Here is a 22,148-nt window from a genome sequence, read left to right as displayed (position 1 = left end):
TGGATGGGCTTTGTTTTCTTTTTCTATTTTTTTTTTTTTTTTTTAGGGTTGATTTTGGCTGTGATAATGACATGAATGACTGTTTTTTTTCCCCACTGAAGAATATTTATTATGACATAAGCAAGTCTGAATTACTGCAGTGACATTTTCACAGGTGTTCAGACAATCGAGGATTGGCCATTCAGAGCACTAAATCCACTGCTGCTATAACTACCTATGCAGCAACAGTCAGAGCCAAGTCTGAATAGTTTCCTGAGCAAGAGGGAAGTGCTCAATGTCCTGCTGTAAGGACACTGGATTCGAGCTGCTGCACCCTTTTGCCAACTCAGAGAGAAAGGAAAGAGCCTACTTGTGGCTGTACTAATGCAAAAAAGAAAAAAAAAAGTGTTAAATGTGTCAGTTCCCAGCTGTAGATCACCAAAATATCCTCTGAGGGTAATAGGGTGATCTCCTGAGATTCTAGGATCCTGTGACACTATTCCTCATTAGAATAAACACTAACAGCTTTCAATTTAAGTCACACTCCTGGGAATTTGTACCATTAGCCTTACACTGTGCCTTTGCTGGTTGAATGGTCCAAGGAAAAATAACATCAACCAATTTCCAGTTAATATTTGTATTAGGCAGGGCTCTCTTGAGGAACAGAACCAACAGAATGCACCTCAGAAATGGAGATCCATTAGAACAGCTTACCCAGTAGGGGCCAGGTCATCTGCATGCCTGAGCGTCAGAGAACCTGGACAGTTGCTCAGCCCATGACGTCGGATCCCTCAGCAGCCCCAGTCTGGCACTGCAGACTCTTGGAAGACTCCTAGAGAGCACGTGGTCTTCAGTTCTCATTGGGATTAGGGAGGAGGCAGAGGAGGCGGCATAGAAAGAGGCAGAGCAGTGTCTGGAAATTAATGTTTCTTGTTTTCATTGTCATTTGAAGCCTCTATCCATCTAGCATTTGTACTTGGTGTGGTTTGAACGAGAAATGTTCCCCTCGGTGTCGGTCATTTGAACCCTAGGTGCCCCGTTGTTGGTGCTGTTTGGGAATGTTTCGTTGGTAAAGCCTTGCTGTAGGAAGCATGTAACTAGGGGGTGGGCTTTGAGATGAAAAGCCTCACGTCCCTTCCAGTTTTCTCTCTGCTTCCTGCGCGAGTCTGAAGATGTGTGCTCTCAGCTTTCTGCTCCTGCTACGGTGGCTGCTATGCTTTTCTGTCCTGATGGATTTTTATCCTTCCAGAACGATGAGCCCAAATAAACTTCCTTCCTTCTGAGTTGCCTTAGTCATGGAGTTGTATCACAGCAACATAAAGGTAACTAAGATAGAAGTTGGAAAAAAGAGTGGGTTGATGTGAAGGACCTGATTATGTTTTTTGGAGGAGTGAGGAGGACTTTGAAACTTTGGACTAGGAAAATAGTTGAACTCTGTAAGCAGAGCTGAACAGGCCATTCTAGTATGAACATGGAATGTAGAAGTGCTGAGAACAATGTGGACCATGGAGGTTGTTTTGAGTCTCAGAAGGATTCTGGGCTTTTTAAACAATGTTGAGACTGTGAAAGATTATGGGGACATCTGAAATTGCGCCAAATGCATTTCTGCATTATGATATGGCCTCCAGCCTATGGAGGTCAGGGAGTGGAATATGGCGGTTTGAATGAGAAACATTGCCTATAGTCTGGTCATCTGAACAGTAAACAAGGGGAGGTTTATAAACAAGGTCATGCATCCTTGCTGGAGGAAGTATGTAACTGGGGCTGGTCATTGACATTGAAAGCCTCATATCACTTCCAGTTTACCCTCTCTGCTTTGTGCATGTAGGTTAAGATGTGAGCTCTCAGCTTCCTGCTCCTGCTGCTGTGTCTCCCTGCCATGACGGATGCTTATCCTTCTGGAACTATAACCCTTCTAAGTTGCTTTGGTCATGATGCTTTATCCCAGCAACAGAAAAGTAATTAATACACTATAATATTTGGGCTGGCTGTGTGTAGATGGGGATCAATCAAACCTATCATATGAACCAAGAATTCGGTTATATGATACATTCTGTGTCACTTTTCTCTCCCTTGCTGGAGCCTTTCTCCCTCCCTCCCTCCCTCCCTCCCTCCCTCCCTCCCTCCCTCCCTTCCTTTCTTCCTCCCATTCAGAAAGAAATGGGGGCATGGGGAGGAAGAATGTATGTCCTAGTAGGTGTAGCCAGGGCAGCAACTTACACAGTCCAGGAGTTGTCCTCCTCGTCTTCCTCCTCCTCCTCCTCCTCTTCCACCCTCCTCATCTTTCTCTTCTTCCTCCTCCTGGTGACAACAAGTCAGAATGGCTTGTCTCTGCAATCCACCCTGCATGAGAAAAGTTACATCTCCTCTGCCATGCCAGACAAATGGTTTGTTCCACAGGCTATTTCCTGTGTCCCTATATAAGCCCCAGGTTTCAAACAGCCAACTCATGCAATGACCACAGGACCTGGTCCCACTGCCTGGATGCCTCCCAAACAGATCAAGCTAATCAACTGTCTCACTTATCCAGAGGGCCTGATCCAGTTGGGGGCTCCTCAGCCATTGGTTCATAGTTTATGTGTTTCCATTAGTTTGGCTATTTGTCCCTGTGCTTTTCCAATTTTGGTCTCAACAATTCTCGCTCATACAAACCCTCCTCTTTCTCACCAATTGGACTCTTGGAGCTCCACCTGGGGCCTGGCCATGGATCTCTGCATCTGCTTCCCTCAGTCATTGGATGAGGTTTCTAGCATACCAATTAGGGTGTTTGGCCATCCAATCACCAGAGTAGGTCAGTTTGGGCTGTCTCTCAACCACTGCCAGTAGTCTATTGTAGGGTATCTTTGTGGATTTCTGTGGGCCTCTCTAGCACTTTGCTTCTTCCTATTCTTATGTGGTCTTCATTTATCATGGTCTTTTATTCCTTGTTCTCCCTCTCTGTTCTTGATCTAGCTGGGATCTCCTGCTCCCCTAAGCTCTCTTTCCCTCGACTCTTGCCCTTCATTACCCCCATTTACGTCCATGTTGTTCATGTAGATCTCAGCTATTTCTCCGTCATTTGCAATCCCCGTGTCTTTCTTGGGGTCCTGTTTTCCAAGTAGCCTCCCCGGAGTTGTGAGTAGCAGTCTAGTCCTCTTTGTTTTACATCTAGTATCCTCCTATGAGTGAGTGCATACCATGTTTGTCTTTCTGAGTCTGGGTTACCTCACTCAGGATGATTTTTTTCTAGATCCATCCATTTGCCTGCAAACCTCATGATGTCATTGTTTTTCTCTGCTGAGTAGTATTCCATTGTGTATATGTGCCACAATTTATTTATCCATTCTTCAGTTGAAGGGCATCTAGGTTGTTTCCAGCTATTACAAACAATGCTGATATGAACATAGCTGAGCAAGTGCCCTTGTGGTATGATTGAGCATTCCTTGGGTATATGCCCAAGAGTGGTATAGCTGGGTCTTGGGGTATTTCCAGTCTTCTCTCTGCCCCTTCCCTCCTGTGTCTTAGCTGGCTGGGAAAATGCATCTTTCTGTGCTTATCCCAGAGAAAGTCGCAAGGCTTCTGCTTTGGGGGGTCTACAATTCCCTTTCACTAGCCCAACTGTGAGAGACAGAGAGATCACCCCTCAGAAGAGTCTCAGAACTGAAACCCTCTTACCTTTTCTTTCTCCATCTTCCACATTTGGATTTTTTTCTTTACTATCTGGAGCAAGAAAAAAAAAAAACATCCTTATGGCCTTTGCCAGTCTCTGGCTTTTGAAGCATGAACGCTAAGAATGGGCTCTTTTGTTCTTTGCATTCTGCTGCGTCATCCTTTCCCTGAAGCCAGAACATAGGGTGACCCAGCTGCCTGGGCTGGGGCAAGGTCACGGGGAGTAGGGGAACTGATCATATTTCAAAACCCATCCAACCACCAAGGCTTGTGCTAGCCCCAGTCGGAACTCCGCCGTGCATTTGGAGAAGGCATTCTTTTATTTTCTAAGCTTTATAATTATCCAGTGGGTCTATTTGTTAATCAGAGATTATCTAATTAAGAATTTGGCATATCACCTCTGTGATAGTAAAACTCTCTCGTTTCTTAAATTCTAATTAGCTACTTATTCAACTCTTTTACTCATTCAATACTTATTAACTACCCAGTAATTATCAGCTGCTGTGCTGCTGTGGGAGGGAAATGTGAGACGAATCAAACCCTTCTTTCGGGCTCTCATCTTTGAGGGACTAAGAATTATACAGCTTGCTAGTAGGCAGCCATGGAAAGGGGGCCTAGGGTCAATAAATGTACCATCAGTTTTAGGATGGCCAACCTCTCTTCTTCCCCTTTCCCAGCCCTTCAAGTAGGAACTGTTCATCAGAACTTTCACATCAGCTGCCAGGATCCTTTGGCAGGAACCAATCAACTTCCCTGTCTTTGTTCACTTTACTCAATCCCCCAACAATAGCCCAAGCCAGCCAATTCATGCTCCCAAACTTAGAAGGATCTCTCTCATCTGGTCGGGTTTGGCTGCCAGTTCTGGTTCCCTTCAGTTCTGGGAGTTTCCTTATGTGCTGTGCTGTATATGTATTTGCACTTACAATAAAATTTGACTGATTGCAGTCTTTCTTGCCATAGCAGTAGAGAAAATGAATTCATTTCTGGACCTCTAAACAGCACCATCCTGGTGACATCGCTTCATTCATAGTCATTCAGTAATTATGAAAAATGTCATAAGAGCTACATTAGTGGGATACAACAGAAAGGGAGCAAAGAGGAGCAGGTACCAGCTGTGACCAGGCAGGTGTAGCTTCAAGAGATATGACTCTCCTATTGGATCTTGAATAATGAAAGATGTTCAAGTCACAAAGGATGGAAGAGGCTTGGGTTGTGGGGTGATAGGAAGAGAAGGCAGTTGGAGAGGAAGAGGCTGGTAAAGCCCCGTCAATGCATAAATATGAAATTATTTATCGTTACTACTTTTAATCTTTTTGGTGTGTATGTTGTGTGTGTATGCACTCCGCAGAACACGTTCAGAGGGCAGAAGACAACCGTGGTGTCAGTCCTTGCCTTCTACCTTGTTTGAAACAGGGTCTCTTTGCTGTTTGCCCCGACATCGGGTACGCTGGTCCATGAGCTTCTGGGAATACATGTTGTTATTGTGCCTGGCTTTATGTCGGTTCTGAGAATTTCGCTTTCGAAGTAAGTGCTTTATTCAATGTGCCGTCTCTTCAACCCCATATCTTTATTTTTCAGCAAGAAAGAAAAGTGCACGTGTATGTGGACACCAAATGTGTGTGTGTGTGTGTGTGTGTGTGTGTGTGTGTGAGAGAGAGAGAGAGAGAGAGAGAGAGAGAGAGAGAGAGAGAGAGAGAGAGAGAGGAGACAGAGAGACAGGGAGAGTGGGGGAGGAGAGAGAGGAAGATCCTTATGTTTGGGAGGAAGAAACCAGGATAAGAGATTATAACAACCCAAACCTTTGTCCTCCCCCACCATCACACTAATTCAGGGCCTTCTGCTGCTCATGTACTAGCTATTTAAGGATCGAGCACCTTACAGCTTTTTAGTAGTATTTGGAGTAGTAGAGGAACATTTTAGCTGTATATGAAATTTACTTCTGGGTTTCACATGGAGAGATTTCTCCAAGATTCTCCAGGAGAGAGAAGTCTACCGGTTCTTTGGAAATGCTTTCTGTTGCATATTCTTTGGGTCTTCCTTCTACCCGTTCTTTGGAAATGCTTTCTGTTGCATATTCTTTGGGTCTTCCTTTGGAGGGGTAGTTGAGGTTGAGAGTAGAAGGACTGGAGGCTAGAGGTGGAGTTCTCCCTCAGCACATAGTAAACGCCATAGGCCTACATATTCTGTGCAGTAACTCCTCTATGCTGTAGTTGTATATTGTCTTCAAAATTGAAGTGATAATTAGGCAATTTAAGTGCTTTTTATACGTAAAAGATTCAGTAAGTTCTGGAGGTGAAACAGTGATTTTAAGAAACTATTAGTTTACCATCTAGTTCATGTAAGTACAGAGCCAACTACATCAGTAATTATGAAACAAGTTAGGATAAATGTGTGCTAGTGAATGCAGTTTATTTGACAAGCTAGGACAGGTTAATAAGGGAACAAACACACCCACAATCTCAATGGCTTAAAAGGACAAAAGTTTATTATTTATGTGTGAGGAATCTCTCTTGTCCCTGGCAGATTTTCCAGGACAGCTGTCCACAGAGTGATGGCTCAGCATCCTGGTCTCTGATCATGAGGCACCTCCATATGGATGCATTGTTTTCACGAGGGCCACTGGAGAGCGAGAGGGGACCAAGTGTCTGTCCACTAATGTACTTCCAATTACATGCTTCTACTTCAGATAGAATCCGAGTCACTTCTGTTAACATGTCTCTGTCAAAATAAGTCACGTCACATGACCATATTTAACTTTAGGAAGGCAGAGAGAACTATCTTCCCATGTAGTAATATTTATAAATGTAAGCTAAACACAGAAATAAAGTACAGGCCAAGGACTCTTGAGCAGGAAGGAACCCTGTTTAGCTTATCATACATTAGAAGACAATATCCCTGTTTTTCTGTCAATCACTGAAAGTGTATTCTCTGTTGCTTGAATTTATTATTCCAGTAGGAACTGGCCGAGTAGGGCTCCAAATGCAATCCTAATCCCCACACTGATTGATTTGGCGGGGACTATAAGGCTTCTGTAATTGGCCCATGTCTTTATTCCTCTCTTTCTCTTTCACAAGCTTCAGATGTACGGCCCAGGGAAAGATCCGTGAGAGAAAGTTTCTGTAGAGACCTTAGGATGTCTCTGTTTGTGTTCTCAGGCGTTTTGTTACTCCTTGAAGACTTGGGTTGTATTTTGCACAAAGTTTTCTAAGTGTTAAAATAAATGACTTTAACCAATAACATCTCTGTCTTAGCTTAGATGGTCATTAACAAGTGTCGATTTGCATGATGGCCCTAGAAGTGTAGCAAATTTGACTATACTGACTTTGCATGAACAGGAAGCAAAATGACCATGGTAGTGGGCAGCTGTTTGAGCCATGCCCTGAAGCACCGTCCCTGGTGAAGCAGCCTTAGCTGTCACACCTGCCTCTGACCTTGAGGGACCTGCGGGCGTGGCCACTGGAGACCCTTAAAACTTGGGAAGCACATTCACCCCCTCTCTTGGGTACCTTGTGGTTTTGGATGCTGAGATCTTGGACCAAGCCGTTCAGCATGGGACATAGCTCAGCTTTCCTGGACCCTACGATAAATCTCCCGTAGTTGTGAGTTTACCCCCAAATAAATTCCTTTCATCATTCAATAGATTGTGGATTAATCCCATTAGACCATAGGATGTTAGAGAAAGTAAGAACACCATTAAATACAAAATATAAGAGAAACCGATGTTTTCATTTTTTTTTCTAAGCACCTGGACAAAAGTAAGTTTAAAGTTTCTCCTTTTATTTTGTTTTTCTTTTACCAATTCCTTATCATCCAGTAAGGGTATAAAGAGGTTATGAGAGTTCTTCCAGGTGATACATTCCTGTAAGCCCAGGACTTGGAAAACTGAGGCAGGAAGATGGCGTGTCCTAAATCAACCTTTACTACACAGGAAGGAGACTTTCTTAAAATAGTAACAACAAACACAGCAGCAATAACAAAACCAGTTTAATCTGCTAAAATAGAAAACACAATTCTATTACTCCGTTTTGCTTTAGAAATAGAATAACCAAATTATCACTGAAATGCTTTCTGAAATATGTATTCTTATACATAAAAGGGAAAAAATTTACGTTAGTTCTGAAGTGGGGATACATAAAGAAGTTTAACTTCTTTATATCTTAAGAAGTTAGCTTCATTAAGAAATGGGAAAGATTCATATCAAACAGTGTTAAAGATGAATATTGCAATTAAACTCTTTTGTCATAAAATTGTGATTGAAAATACAAGCAGTGTTCGAGAGTAGGAAAAAGGATGCAGAATATAGAAATGTTCAGACTTTAGACGAAATAAAACCAAGCAAATATTGCTTAAAAAAAAAAAAAGAAAAGAAAATCCCAGCGCTCCACTGTGAGTGGCCCCTCTCCAGGGGGCAGTAGAGTCTCCAGGAGAGGAGAGAGGCCGAGCTGGTCCGGGAAGTGCCCGCGCCAGGCTGGGTACGGCTGCCCCCTGAGGCGAGGTGAGGGGCGGAGGCCGGAGGAAGAAGCTGGGAGGATCTGCTGCTGCAGGCAAAGCTCTCCTCTGGCGGGATTGGAGGCAGGGCAGCTGCCGGCTTTAAAGTAGCGGCCTGGAAGGAAGGAAGGAAGAAACGAGGGAGGGACGGGAACCCTGGAGGAGGAGCGGCGAGCTGGGCTGCAGAGTCGGCGGCTTGGAGGAGCCGCCCGCAAAGGGCCACGTTTGTTTTTGTTATTTTCCATTGGACTAGTTCTCCGGGACTGAGCGGGCCGCAACCCCGCGCCCCCGACCTTCCAGGTGACAGCCGGTCACCCTGCTAGCAGTCAGCTCCGCCCCGAGTCACCCCTTCCCGCCCACAGCCCCACTCTCCGCCCAGCCTTCCAGTGCCAGCGTTGGGCGAGCGCGGCGGCCGCAGCGGGCTGCAGGAGCGGGAGCAGGAGACCCGGGTCGGCGTGGTCCCCGACCTCGAGCACGGGCGGCAGGAGGTCAGGCGGCTCCGCAGGCGCGATCTCCAGGAAGGAGGATGCACGCGTGAGCCTCGGTCTCCTGCTAGTCCACCGCGCTGCAGCCGGAGCCTCCTAGCCGCGCCGGGGAAAGTGTCGCATGGGGCAGGGCCGCTGAAGCGCGGACTTCAAGGGCTGGTGGCACCAAGGCAGGCGCGGGGGCCTGGGGCGACAGTTGGCAGTTTCCGCGGCGCCTGCACAGTGAGAGTTGGGGGCGCGGTGCCCTCGCCAAGGCGCGAGTTATGGAGTCGCCTAGCTGCATTCAGGATGAGCCCTTCCCGCACCCTCTGGAGCCCGAGCCGGGTACCCCAGCGCAGCCAGGTGCCGCCAAGCCCGGTGACAAGCGCTTCCGGCTGTGGTACGTGGGAGGGTCGTGCTTGGATCGCAGGACCACGCTGCCCATGTTACCCTGGCTCATGGCCGAGATCCGCCGGCGCAGCCAGAAGCCCGAGGCGGGCGGCTGCGGGGCGCCCGCAGCCCGCGAGGTGCTCCTGGTGCTCAGCGCGCCCTTCCTGCGCTGCGTCCCCGCCCCGGGGGCCGGGGTCGGCGGGGGCGCTGGCTCCGGGACTGTGCAGCCCCACACCGGGGTATTCATCTTTGAGCACAAGGCGCAGCACATCTCGCGCTTCATCCACAACAGCCACGACCTCACCTACTTTGCCTACCTGATCAAGGCGCAGCCGGACGACCCCGAGTCGCAGATGGCCTGCCACGTCTTCAGAGCCACCGACCCTAACCAGGCAAGTCTCAGGCGCCCAGGGCGGGAGCAGAGCCGCGGGGACTGGCGAGGCAGGGACCCCCTCTTTTAAGAACTGTCTCGATCTGACTGCTGGCTCGCGATCCACGTGGCGCGCTCGGGTGCCCCTCTCGCTCCGCTTTTGGGATCTGGGAGTGAGAGGGAAAGCAATTGGTGGCTGGGTTAGCTTCAGGGATCCGCTGGTCGGCCTGAGTGGGAGAAAGGAGAGTAAACACAGAGTGGTCCTGTGACCCGGGAGGAGATGGCAAGTCTGCTGTGGACGCAAGGGAAACCGTGGGTCGGAAGAGGAACCTGGGGACTGATGATGGCTTGCCTGATTTTCGCCAAGGAGTGCATGTGTGCAAGTGTGTGTTTATTAGAAGTGTGGGAGATCCACCCATCCTCCGCCCTGTGCTGGTTCTTAGTCTTGGTAGTACTGCCTTTATACCTGTTTGGCCCACAAGTCACTGTCACCAAAGCACCTCCAGGTGTCTGGGCCTGGGAGGTGTGATTTCAGAGCAGAGTTTAGGGTTAGAGTTAAAATTGTCAGATTGTCAGCCAAGTATGATTCTGCGAATTTGAAGTCTGAAGACCTTTACTGTTGTTTTCACAGCCACTAAGACAATAAGTGCGTATGTGAGTGACTTAAAAATCATCGTGATAGAAGAGGTTTTAAATGTCATTTTAAAAAGTGTTTTTTTAAAGCTTCTAGCTTAGTGTCCAATATTTCTCCAGCGTTTACTAACTCGAAGTGTTCTGTTGCTAAACGAAACCTTGACTTCCTTGATAAACAGATGTAGTTCTAGCCAACACAGTGATTCGCCGAAGGGGAATATCAGATATTTACATTATGATTTATAACAGTAGCAGAATTGCAGTTATGAAGTAGCAATGAAATAATTTTGTGGTTGGGGGGTCACCACAACCTGAAGAACTGTATTAAAGGGTTGCAGCGTTAGGAAGGTTGAGAACCACTGTTCTAACAGGAGGAAACTTCAGCATGATGACTGTGCCTTGGGAAACAGGCTTGGAAGTGTGGAAAGAAGAGTATGTGCCTGTGCGTGGGTGTGTCTGTGTGCCTTTCAACATTTTTTTGTGCTTTTTTTTTTAAAAATTGTGTTTTCAAAGTGACTTAGGTTTTTAGGGAAATCACTGTTGACTAAATATAAATAAACAAATAAAGTCTCAGGTTCTATCACGTGGTATCCTTTTGGTAGCTGGGAGATTTAAAAGAGAAAAACATCCTATATCAAGTCCTTATTCTTATTCCATAATTGAACTTTAAAGTTATTGTTTGGTGATAGCATTCCACAAAAGTCCTGTAATAAAACTGAAGTAAAAGACAACTGTCTTCAGTTTCTTCATTACAATCCAAAAGAGAAAAGCATCTTTTTATTTTTATTATTTTAAGGTTTATTTACTTATTTATTTATTTGTGTGTGCACAAACATGTCCCTGAAGAGGCCAGAAGAAGGATTTGGATCCCCCTGAGGAGCTATAGTTCCAGGTGGTTGTGTAGGTGCTGGGAACAAAACTCTGGTCCCCTGGGAGAACAGGAAGTGCTTTTGCCCAAGGGACAAAACCTTAAACAGCCAGAAAGGCCAATGTGAAGAGGGCAAGTAAGCTGTTTTTCAAAATAATTTCTTTAGTTTTGAGATTTATAATTACATCATTGCCCACTTCCCGTTCCTCCCTTCAGGTCCTCCCATATACCCTTCCCTTCTCTCTTTCAAATTCATGGCCCCTTGTTTTCATTGATGGTTTTTGCGTGTGTGTGTGTGTGTGTGTGTGTGTGTGTGTGTGTGTGTGTGTATGTATATATGTGTATGTGTGTGTATGTGTATATATATGTGTGTATGTGTGTATATATGTGTGTGTATGTGTGTATATATGTGTGTGTGTATATATGTGTGTACATATGTGGGTGTGTATATATGTGTGTGTATATGTGTGTGTATATATGTATGTATGTGTATGTGTGTGCATATGTGTGTGTATATATATGTGTGTATGTGTGTGTGTATATATGTATATATGTGTGTGTATATATGTGTGTGTGTATGTGTGTGTGTATATATGTGTGTGTATATGTGTGTGTGTATATGTGTGTGTATGTGTGTGTGTATGTGTGTGTGTGTATATATGTGTGTATATATATGTGTGTATGTGTGTGTGTATGTGTGTGTGTGTATGTGTGTATGTGTATGTGTGTGTGTGTGTATGTGTGTGTGTGTGTATGTGTGTTCTGTGTGTGAAACACAACCTGCTCAGTCCGTGTAGTGTTACTAGCATGTGTGTTTCCAGGGCTGACCATTTGGTATTGGATAACCAACTGATGCGCTCTTTCCTGGGAAGACCATTTCTCGCACACAGCCTTCCTTAGCTGCCTGCAGTTCTCTGTGTAGGCTTGAGGCCTCCTGGTGGCGATTTTAATTTGTGTTCACTGTTACGCTTGCAACAGAATACTTCACTACAAATGACTTGAAGTTCCCTAGCATGGTTGGCCAGTGAGGTTCAGTTCATGCTTATTTATTTAAAACTCATTTCACAAATGAAATTGGAAAGTTTCCTAAGATTATCACTATCGTTATTGTATTCTAATACAATGTTCTGGATCTGGAAATAAGGAAGAATCCATTACAGTTTCCAGGCCTTTAAGAGACTTTTGGTAGCCAGCCATGGTGGAGCACACCTTTAATCCCAGTACTCAGGAGGCAGAAGCAGGGGGATCTCTGAGTTCAAGACCAGCCTCGCCTACAGAGTTCCAGGACAGCTAGGGCTGTTTACATAGAGAAACTCTGTCTCAAAAAACCAGAGGGGAAGGGAGAGGGCAGGTGTATGTGGGTGGGGTGGGGTGGGGGGAATGAGTTTCTGACTCACTTTTGGTGACCCTGGCTGGTTTATGTTAGTATTTTCCCCTGGGGATCTGGTCTGTCCCATCTGGACACAAGGCTTTGTATTCGATTACACACATCCTTGGATTTGCCTCCACCATATATTTAAATGTTAAGGGCTGGAAAAGACAGACTGCAGGCCGGGGGGTGGGGTGGGGGGGTGGGGAGAGGCGGGATTCCTGCCAGAGGATCTTTATTTGAAGGGTCAGATGTAGGCTCTACAGTAGTCTCATCTCTGCTAAGAATTAGAAGTTCTAAACTCCAGTGCCCCAGAAGAGTGCTGAGTGAGGACTGTGAGGGAACTGAACAGGGGGTGTCCCTTCTCAGTGTGTTACTGGGCGGCATCTGGAAATGACAGGAATGGATGCAAGCTCGGTGTGAAACTTCTGATTCCACAAGAAAGATCCGAAATGGGATATGTATCTACCTCCTCACATTTTAGAGCATTGGCAAACATTTTAAACCCTTAGGAGTCGTCTTTGGGTCAAGCAGTACACTGGTAGTTTGGTTTCAGATCTCTCCCAGTTTCCACCAAATGTAAATATTTGGGAACTTGTCGAATTCAGTCATTGACACGGTTTGCCACATTTCCTTGTGAGCACCTGAGTTGATGCATACGACTCTTCACGTGGGCAGTGTGGGGACAGCTGACTTCGCAGTATTTGCAGTGAACGTGCTCCAAGGCATGGCTGACTTCAGCCAGACATGCTGGCATCCAACAGTTTTATCAGCCACGAGTTTGCTTCATACGGAGTAGGCTTTGGGAGGCCCTGGGTGCCTCTGAAGGGGAAAGAAGATGGCCTGCTGTCTGCCTTGTCCCAAGTTCTTTCTCTGAAGTGGAGACTTAAACCCCTTGGTAAGGGAGGCTGCTGCTGCCTGCATTCCCTGAGCAAGTCTGCAAGGCAGCAGAGCGTGTGCAAACGTCTCTGGTAGGCTTGCCTTGCTCTGTCTCGCAAGCCTGGCTGTTTTCTGATGTGGACCTGCCTTGAGGATGACCATACAGTTTATCGATTTGGGATAGTTTTTATTGGGAAAGAGGGCACCACTAGCAAATTACCCACGTATAGTAAGTCATACACCTGGCTTGGGTAGGGCTGACTGGGTTTCACATCCATGGCAGCAAACGATAGAGTTTGTATTCACGTTGGGCCACCCATGTGGAGGCCTGTCTAACAGAAAGGCTAATGTTTAACAGAAGATCCTCTCACATGTCTTTTCTGAGGGTGGCTCTCCATGTGATCGCAGAGAAGGGAGTGCTAAGCTGATAGCTTGGGTCTGTTGTGGGGAGTTCCCATGGTGACAGGCCCTCTGGGTTCACACCTCTTCCTGAGTTAGAGTTAAGGATGTGTGTCAGGAGAAGCACTCAGCTGGAAAGGCTTGGTGTGCACAGGCCTTTCAGGTGCAAAGAGAGGTGAAGAGGAGGTTAAGTGTGTGTCCCGTGTGTCCAGTGGTCCCCATCTGTGCAAGCCTGTGGAGTGTGATGTGGAAGGAGTGTCAGCTCTAGTGCATTTCAGCTCAGCTTGGTACTTGAACCAGAAAAGGACCTACCGGAGGAAACTCTTTACAAATCCCATTGGCATGAATTGGGTTATGGGATACCTGACTCTTAGAAGCTGGGATAGGTCACTAATCAGCAAATGCTTAATTTACTTCCTTTTAAAAAGGGATTGTATGTGTATAACATTACCTCAGTTTCTCCATTCAAAAGGAGGTTTGGGGCTGGGCGTGTGGTTCAGTTGGTAGAATACTTACTTAGCATGCATGAAGCCCTGAGCTCCTTCCCAGAGCCACAAAGACAGTGTAGTGGCACAAACCTAGCAGGTTTTAGCACTTGGGATGTGGAGACAGGATCAGAAGTTCAAGGTTATCCTCAGCTACAAATCAAACTCAAGGCCAGCCTAGACTATATGAAACTTGTCTCAAAAAAAAAAAAGTTTTAATGTTATATGCATTTAAATAATTAAATTAAATTAAGTTGATGTTTGTAAGAATTAGAGACTGTAGATGCTGGGGCTGAAGAGATGGCTAAGTGGTTAAGAGTATGGACTGCTGGGCCAGGCGTAGTGGTACATAACTTTAATCTCAGCACTTGGGAAGCAAAGGAATGTGGCCTTCTGTGAGTTCGAGGCCAGTTTGGTCTACATGGTGAGTTCTAGGACAGCCAGCGTTACATGGTGAGATCTTGTCTGAAAAACAATTAAAAAGCATGTACTGCTCCTGATAAAGGCCCGTGTTCCTGTCCCACGCTACTCTATGCGGCTCACAACAGCCCGTAACTCTAGCTATGGGGAAGGAACCTAAAACTTTCTTCTGGCATATGCCAGCACCTGTGGTCACATGACATACCATCCCCCTTCCACATACGTAATTAAAATAAAAATAATTTAATTTAGTTTTTTTATTTCATGTGTATGGATGTTTTGCCTGCATGTGTGTATGTGTGCCACTTACATGTCTAGTGCTTACAGAGGACAGAAGAGGCCACTGGGAGCCCTGGAGCAGGAGTCACAAATGGCTTTGAGCCTCCGTGTGGATAATGGGAAGTGAAACTGGGTCCTTCTGCCGGAGCAGCCAGTGCTCTTAACTGTTGAGCAGTATCTTCCAATCAAAGTTTTTTAAAAGTTAATTTAAATTTTTTTGAGACATGGTTTTACTACGTAGCTCTGGTTTGCCTGGAACTCTCTGTGCAGGCCGGGCAGGCTTCAAACTCATAGAGATCCCCCTGCCTCTGTCTCCTGGAAGCTAGGGTTATAGGTGTGCTCCACCAGGCCTGGCTTCTTTAAAATGTTTTTACAAAGAGATGAAAGGTTTGAGCACTTCATTGTGACTAGTGACATGCTTACATTTCTTTAAACTTATCATCATCATCATCATCATCATCATCATCATCATCATTATTTTGGTTTTTTTGAAGCAGGGTTTCTCTGTGTAGCTTTGGAGCCTGTCTTGGAACTCACTCTGTAGCCCAGGCTGGCCTCGAACTCACAGAGATCCGCCTGCCTCTGCCTCCCTAGTGCTGGGATTCAACGTGTGTGCCACCACCGCCTGGCTAAAAAAATATTTTATTAGTTGTATGTTGTGGCACAAACCTTTACTCCTAGCACTCAGGAGGTAGAGGCAGGCAGATCTCTGTGTGTTCAGGCCTGTCTATTCTTCATAGTGAGTTCTAGGACTGCCAGGGCTATGCAGAGACCCTGTTTTGAAAGCAGAAAAAAAAATTTATTATTGGTGTGGTTTTGTGTGTGGTGGGTGGTGGTGGTGGTGGTGGTGATGGTGGTGGTGTGTGTGTGTGTCTGGTCTTCAGATTTGCTTAGCCAGTTTTTTTTTTTAACCCACTGAACCAGCTCACCAAGCCTCGTATTTTATAATTATAGAGTGACCATTTAAAACAAATCATAGGAGTTATACTTTTTATTGGTTATGTTTAAGTATATATTTCTTGAACTTTGCAAGAATGACTTAAAGAAGTTTTGCAAATTATGTTCTTAGAACTAAGAAAAATAATTTAATGTTAATTCCTCTTTGGTCTTCCTTCATAGAATCTGTCACTTTGCTTTTTTTCTTAAAATTCTTAAAAATGTTATCTGGGGTTTACTCACAGAACCTGATTTTAAGTTCACTTGTCAGTATATTTCAACAGGGTCCTTCTCAAGTCTCTGTAGTTGGTGGGAATATCCTAGATAGAGAACCACAGAAATATAACGTGGAAGTTTTCACTTCTTTCCTCTGTTCTCTAACTGGCTCTGGCTCTCTCTCTCTCTCTCTCTCTCTCTCTCTCTCTCTCTCTCTCTCTCTCTCTCTCTCCCTCTCCCTCTCCATCTGTGTGTGTGTGTGTGTGTGTGTGTGTGTGTGTGTGTGTGTGTGTGCTCTTGTGCATGCACTGGGGATCGAACTCAGTCCCTGATACTTGCTAGGCATCCTCAAGCCCAGTGATGTTTTTCTTGTTTGCTGTAAGCACTTTCTGTCTCCTCCTTATGCTGGCTTGTTTTTTTTTTTTTTTTTTTCAACTTGATACCATCTAGAGTCATCTGAGAGAAGAGAATCTTGATTGAGAAAATGCCACCATAAGATTGTGCTGTAGGCAAGCCTGTAGGTCATTTTCTGACTTAATGATAGATAGGGGTGGGCCTAACCCTTATGGGTGGGGCCATTCCTAGGCTGGTGGTCCTGGGTTCTATAAGCAAGCCATGGGAGCAAACCCATTAATCAACACCCCTCCATGGCCTCTGCATCAACTCCTATCTCCAGATTCCTGTCCTGACTTCCTGCAATGATGGACAATGATATGGATGTGTAAGTCAAATAAACCCTTTCCTCCCAATTTGTTTTTGGTCATGGTCTTTTATCACAGCAATAGTAACCCCAACTAGTACACTTCTCCTGCTGGCCTGCGGTGGATATTAACGTGGCTTAACTCCATCGAAGAAGTGCCATATCTGGAGGAAAGACAAACATCTGTGCACAGGACTTCTCACACCAGCCTTATGATTGGGACCTGTAACACCACAGCTTCAGTACCAGCCTCACGACTGGAAAACACAGGCTGCCCAGCTGGAACATATGTCTGCATCATCTAGGGGGATACTAAACACATCTTCCGATTCAGTGTCTCATCCTCTTCCTGCTGATGCCCAGACTGCAGGATTGGGAGCTCTAGATCTAAAACCACGTTCATGTGGTTTGGTCTATGGCCATTTCCTTACTTCTGCTTACTTTCAGGGTCTTTCCCAGAAGTGAAAATTTAAGGTAAGATGAAGAGTAACATCTGATTACAGAGGATTTGACAGGAACTTAATCTTCTGTCTTAGTGGTTTCTTCCCTCACCAGTCATTTTTAGGTCCATGGGTGTGCTGAATGGAAAAGTTTATGTTCACCTCTAGGTTGTGGAGGTGAACAGTTTTCATATTTTTTTGGGGGGTGGGGGGAGGAAGCTCAGGTGACATGAGGGATATATTCCAGTGTCAAATTATGAGATTCTGTACAAAAACTAAGACGTTACTTGCTTACATCCTGATAAATAATGACATTCAGCATGACAAACTTCATTCAAATTCTATTTTTTTCTTCCACCATGGAATGAGTGAATTAGTTGCATGGTAAGGAAACTGGTAACTTCAGTGATTTTTTTCTGCTAGATTATCTAGTGTGTTATTTGTATCTGAAACAGAAGATACAAGTAGAAAGCATATCAGCTTGTTTTATATATCAGTTATGAGGAAAATCAGGCAGGAGAAACAGGGTTGTGCAATTTGGTAAGATGATGGACAGTCTGGAAAATTGTTGAAAATATTATGTTTATTCCTTTTCTTTACCCACTTACTCTTCCTTTTCCTCTATTTTAAGGTAATCTTATCTTATTAAAAAAATTTGGGTTGGGCTTGAGACATGGGCCCAGTGGTGAGAGCATATACTGCTTTTCTAGAGAACCAGAGTTCAGTTACCATTACCCACATTAAGCAGCTCTCAACTACCTGTAATTCTCATCTCAAGGGAGTTAACACTCCTGGCCCCTATCTGAATTCATGTGCTCATACATATCCCTGCATAGACATATAATTCAAGACAATATCGATATAATTTAAAAAGGAAAAAATTTGGGTGATTTCTTTAAAGTCCCATTTCATTAAGGTCCATGTACCCCATTGTAAGATGAGTGACAGATCAGTTAGGATGCATTTTTCTTCCCTGAGACAGGGCTTCTCTGTTTAGTCCTGACTGCCCTGAAACTCATTCTGTAGACCAGGGTGACAATGAACTCACAGAGATCAGCCTGCCTCTGCATCCCGAGTTCTGGGATTAAAGGCATGCACCACCACCTCGTGGTTAAGTAAGTTAGGATGCATTTTAATATTATGTTCAGCATAATTTGCTAGGAATATGGCTTGTATAAAGTATTAATACAAGTTTGATGGCTGATTGGTCTTGCGAACTAAAGATGCCCCTGGCTCTTTACCTCAGGTTTCTAATGTGGTATGCATACCATGCAGGCGTATCAGCCACCTGCATCGACCTTTAAGTTATTTCCTTAAAATAAATGATGGGCAGGGGATGGCTCAGTGAGTAAACTGCTTGCTGAGAAGGCAGGAAGACCTGAGTTCAAATCCCGCACATCCACATGGTACCTGTGGTGTTTGAAAGAAAATGGCCCCCAAAGGGAGTAGCACTATTAGGAGATGTGGCCTTGTTGGAGTAGTTGTGGCCCTGTTGGAGGAAGTGTGTTACTATAGGGTAGGCTGTGAGGTCTCCTATACTCAAGCTACTCCCAGTGAGACAGTCCCCTTCCTGTTGCTTGCAAGATGGAGAACTCTCAGCTACCTCTCCAGCACCATATCTGACCAGAAGGTGCCATGTCCCACCATGATAATAATGGCCTAAACATCTGAGACTGTCAGCCACCACCTCAGTTAAATGTTTCCCTTTCTAAGAGTTGCCACAGTCATGGAGTCTCTTCACAGCAATAGAAACCCTAACTAAAACAGTATCTGAGCATGGTGAGTGGGTCTAGGGGCCTAGGGAGGCAGAGATAGGCAGATTCTAGGGGGCCTAGATGTCCAGCCAGTCTACTTGAAATCACCAACTGCCCCCCAAACAAGCAATCAAACAACAACAATAAGACAAGGTAGAAAACAGTAATGGATTGCCATCTGGATTCCACTTCCACAAACAAGGGCAGGCTCATCTGCACACACACACACACACACACACACACACACACACACACACACACACACACACACACAGAGTGAACAGTTATTGGACTCTTGCTGATTTTCTTAGATATGCATTTTAATATGTCACAGTAACTGTGCAAAGTATTTATCAGTATTTTCTCCACAGATGGGAAAACTGAGGTATAGAAAGGTAAATTATTTTCCAAAGGTCCGCAGACATGTATTGCTGGAAACCGACTGCACTCCAGGCCGTCTCCTCTGGTTCTTTTGAAACTGCTCTAGAATGCACCTAGAAGTTAGATTTACTCTATGCTCTTGCTTTTTTCTCACATATCTTACAATTTTCTCAGTTAAATGTGCTCACTAAATTTGTAAAAACATTTATTCAACATAAATATTTTTACAAGTGTAATGAGCACACTATTATTGGTGAAATTATTAAGGCAACTACACATAGTTAAAAGGGAGGTTTATTTTGTGGGGTAACTTACAAGTGAAGGGATAGGTTACAGGGTCTGGGAAAGGTGCAGCACAGTCCGGCGGTGTTCTCTGGAGAACTCTGCTCCGTCTACATCCAGCGTCCAGGGTCCAGGAACCAAGAGAGTTCCCCCATCCGAATCTCAGGTCTTCAGGGAGCTCTCTTGGCTCTGCCTTGTAGGTGTGACAGTTACTGAAGCCTCAAAGCGGGTGGTATTTCCAGGTCAAAGGTGGAACAGCTACCCACTACACACTATTATTTATTTAAGCACTTTCATATTTATGCTTGGGTGTATTTATGTCGATATATACTTACATTTTTTTGAAGAGATGGTGTCCCTCTACAATGTCCAATATAGGTTTTGAACTCCTGGGCTCAAGTGGCTCTCCTGTCTTAGCTTCCTGAGTAGCTGGTACATAGGTGTGCACCACTGTGCCTGACTGTATTTTTCTGCTAATGGGAATTCAGACATCTGTGTGACTTAGGGTGATTATTTTATGGTGGTGGGGATTGAACAGAGGGCCTTGTGCATGCTAGGTAAGTGCTCCACCACTGAGCTATATCCAGATCTTATGGTATAAGAGTTGAATTCTGATGTGTCTCTTATTTAGTTTTTAAGGCTAGATTATGAGACAGTTTGCAACCTTCATAACATTACTTTAGGAAAGAAAAGCATTAGGATATATATTTAAGAATAGCTAAAACAAAGCCTCTGGATACTTTTTAATTGAATCATAACGTTTACCATACAAATATGAACTATTTTAAAACCATAAATGAGCCAGTCATGATAGCTCACATATTTAATCCAGCACTTGGAATGAGGCAGGAGGATTGTGGCATGTTCCATGCCAACCTGGGCTGCATGGTGAGTTCTAGGTCAGCCTGGGCTGCTGAGTTTACCTAACCTAAAATGATGGCCTTCCTCCTTGGCTCTTTGGACATTGGTTCTTCTCAGATGTACTCTTTAGGATGTGGGTTGGGACACCTCATCACTCTGTTGGGTATCCCGAATCCTAACCCTGCTGCTTCTGTTCAGTGCCTGCTTCCTGCCCTTCGTATCCTGCCTACTGTAGTTGGATTGGATTTCTTTCTAGTTGTGGATGCTGTTGGTCTTCTTTCATCTGAGAGAATATTCTCTATGCAGTCCTTAGCTAGCTCCTTCTAGAGGGGTAACCGTTCGGGTAGAGATATCTTTTAAATTTTATATGTATGGGTGATTTACCTGAATATACATGTGTGCCACATGTGCAGTACCTGCGGTGGCCAGAAGAGGGCATTGGATCCCTAGAATTGGAGTTACAAATGGTTGTGAGCAGCCATTGAGGGTGCTGGGAATCAAACCTGGGTCGTCTGGAAGAGCATTCAGTGTTCTTAACCGCTGAGCCATCTGTCTAGTTCCTGGATAGAGGTTTCTATTTGTTGTGGGACAGGTTTATATGTTTCTCTACATAGCCCTGGCTGTCCTGGAACCCATTATGTAGACCAGCCTGGCCTCAGACTCAGAGATCCTCCTGCCTCTGTCTCTAGGAATAAAGGCATGTGTCACTGGCTCAGTCCATGCCTGGCTGGATGGAGATTTTATTTTGGCTTTGATAGAGAGTTTTGTAAAGCCCTCTTGGCCTACGTACAGTGGTGGTGGTGAGCTTGAACACCTGTTTAACTTCTCACAACTCTTGTCTGAGTTCTGTCAGGATATAGGGTCAGATCTGTCTCTAGTTTCTATCAGTAATTGTAAAATAGTAAGCAAAGGTGGCAATATCTTCTATATGTGAACACTGTCTCTTATGCTTTAGCAGCCACCAAAGAGCCTAACCGTTTTAGAGTGAAATTAGTCATTTAGATTAAGGGCATTTGACAAATTTAATTGCTTTCTGTTGAGATAATGAAATGCATTATTAGTTATAGAAATAAAAATTGTCAACAAAGTTTCTGTTTGATTAGGAAATTTGGAAAATAATTGACATATACTGGTTCTGTTGGAAACTATGGTACAGATATAAGTTCGTAATTGTTAATTTTAATAAACAGAGTGTAAACGTGACAAAATTAGGTGCATCCTTGTTTTTTTTTTTTGAGACAGGGTATCTATCATGTAGCCTAGGCTGACTTCCCTCTCACTTTTAAATCTTGAGCTTCCGGCCTTTACCTCCCAAGTGCTGGGATTATAGGTGTGAGCCACCAGTGGGGATCGAACCCAGGGCTTCAACCATGCTAGGCAAGTTGTCTGCCAACTTGAGATACACCCCCCATTTCTTAAACCCACCTTAATCTGGGGAAGCATTTATGACAGAAGCCTAAACTTGCTATCCTCTTGTCTCTTTACAGAAAAAGTTTGCTGACTTTTGCTCTTGGACAAACTTATAAAAGAGTAGGCATTTAAAATTCCCCATCTTATAGATGTGAAAACTTAGACTCAAATGCTTGTGCACATGGTGACTTGAGGTTGACATCCAGTGTCTTCTTCAATCACCCTCCACTTTATTTACTTTAAATTTAATTTTGTTTTTTATTTTTTACATGCACGAGTGTTTTGCTTGAATGTGTGTATATGTACCGCATGCATGCCTGGTGTCCTCAGAGGTCAGACAAGGGCATAGGATCCCTTGGAACTGGAGTTACAGATGGGTGTGAGCCACAATGTGGGGATTGGGAACTGAACCCAGGTCCTCTGCAAGAGCAACATGCGATTTTTAACTGCTGAGCCATCTCTACAGCCCCTTCATTTAACTTTTTTTTTTTTTTAAA

General features: G+C 44.7%; 1 protein-coding gene across 2 annotated transcripts in view; it reads left to right on the top strand.

Annotated features, from left to right (window-relative positions):
- The first annotated feature begins 8,131 nt into the window (after positions 1-8,131).
- The window catches only part of Tbc1d4 (TBC1 domain family member 4), a 156,698-nt gene continuing 142,681 nt past the window's right edge, over positions 8,132-22,148 (top strand). Inside the window, exon 1 of one of the 2 annotated variants that reach the window (XM_006978002.4) lies at positions 8,132-9,361. In XM_006978002.4, the coding sequence (XP_006978064.2) occupies positions 8,864-9,361 (498 nt within the window). In that variant the 5' untranslated portion in view covers positions 8,132-8,863. The remainder of the gene's footprint in view (positions 9,362-22,148) is intronic. The other variant, XM_006978001.4, reaches the window with a different exon arrangement.

The sequence above is a fragment of the Peromyscus maniculatus genome, chromosome 9 (genome assembly GCF_049852395.1).
Source record: "Peromyscus maniculatus bairdii isolate BWxNUB_F1_BW_parent chromosome 9, HU_Pman_BW_mat_3.1, whole genome shotgun sequence".
Lineage (NCBI taxonomy): Eukaryota > Metazoa > Chordata > Mammalia > Rodentia > Cricetidae > Peromyscus > Peromyscus maniculatus.
This window is presented reverse-complemented; position numbering and strand designations above follow the sequence as displayed.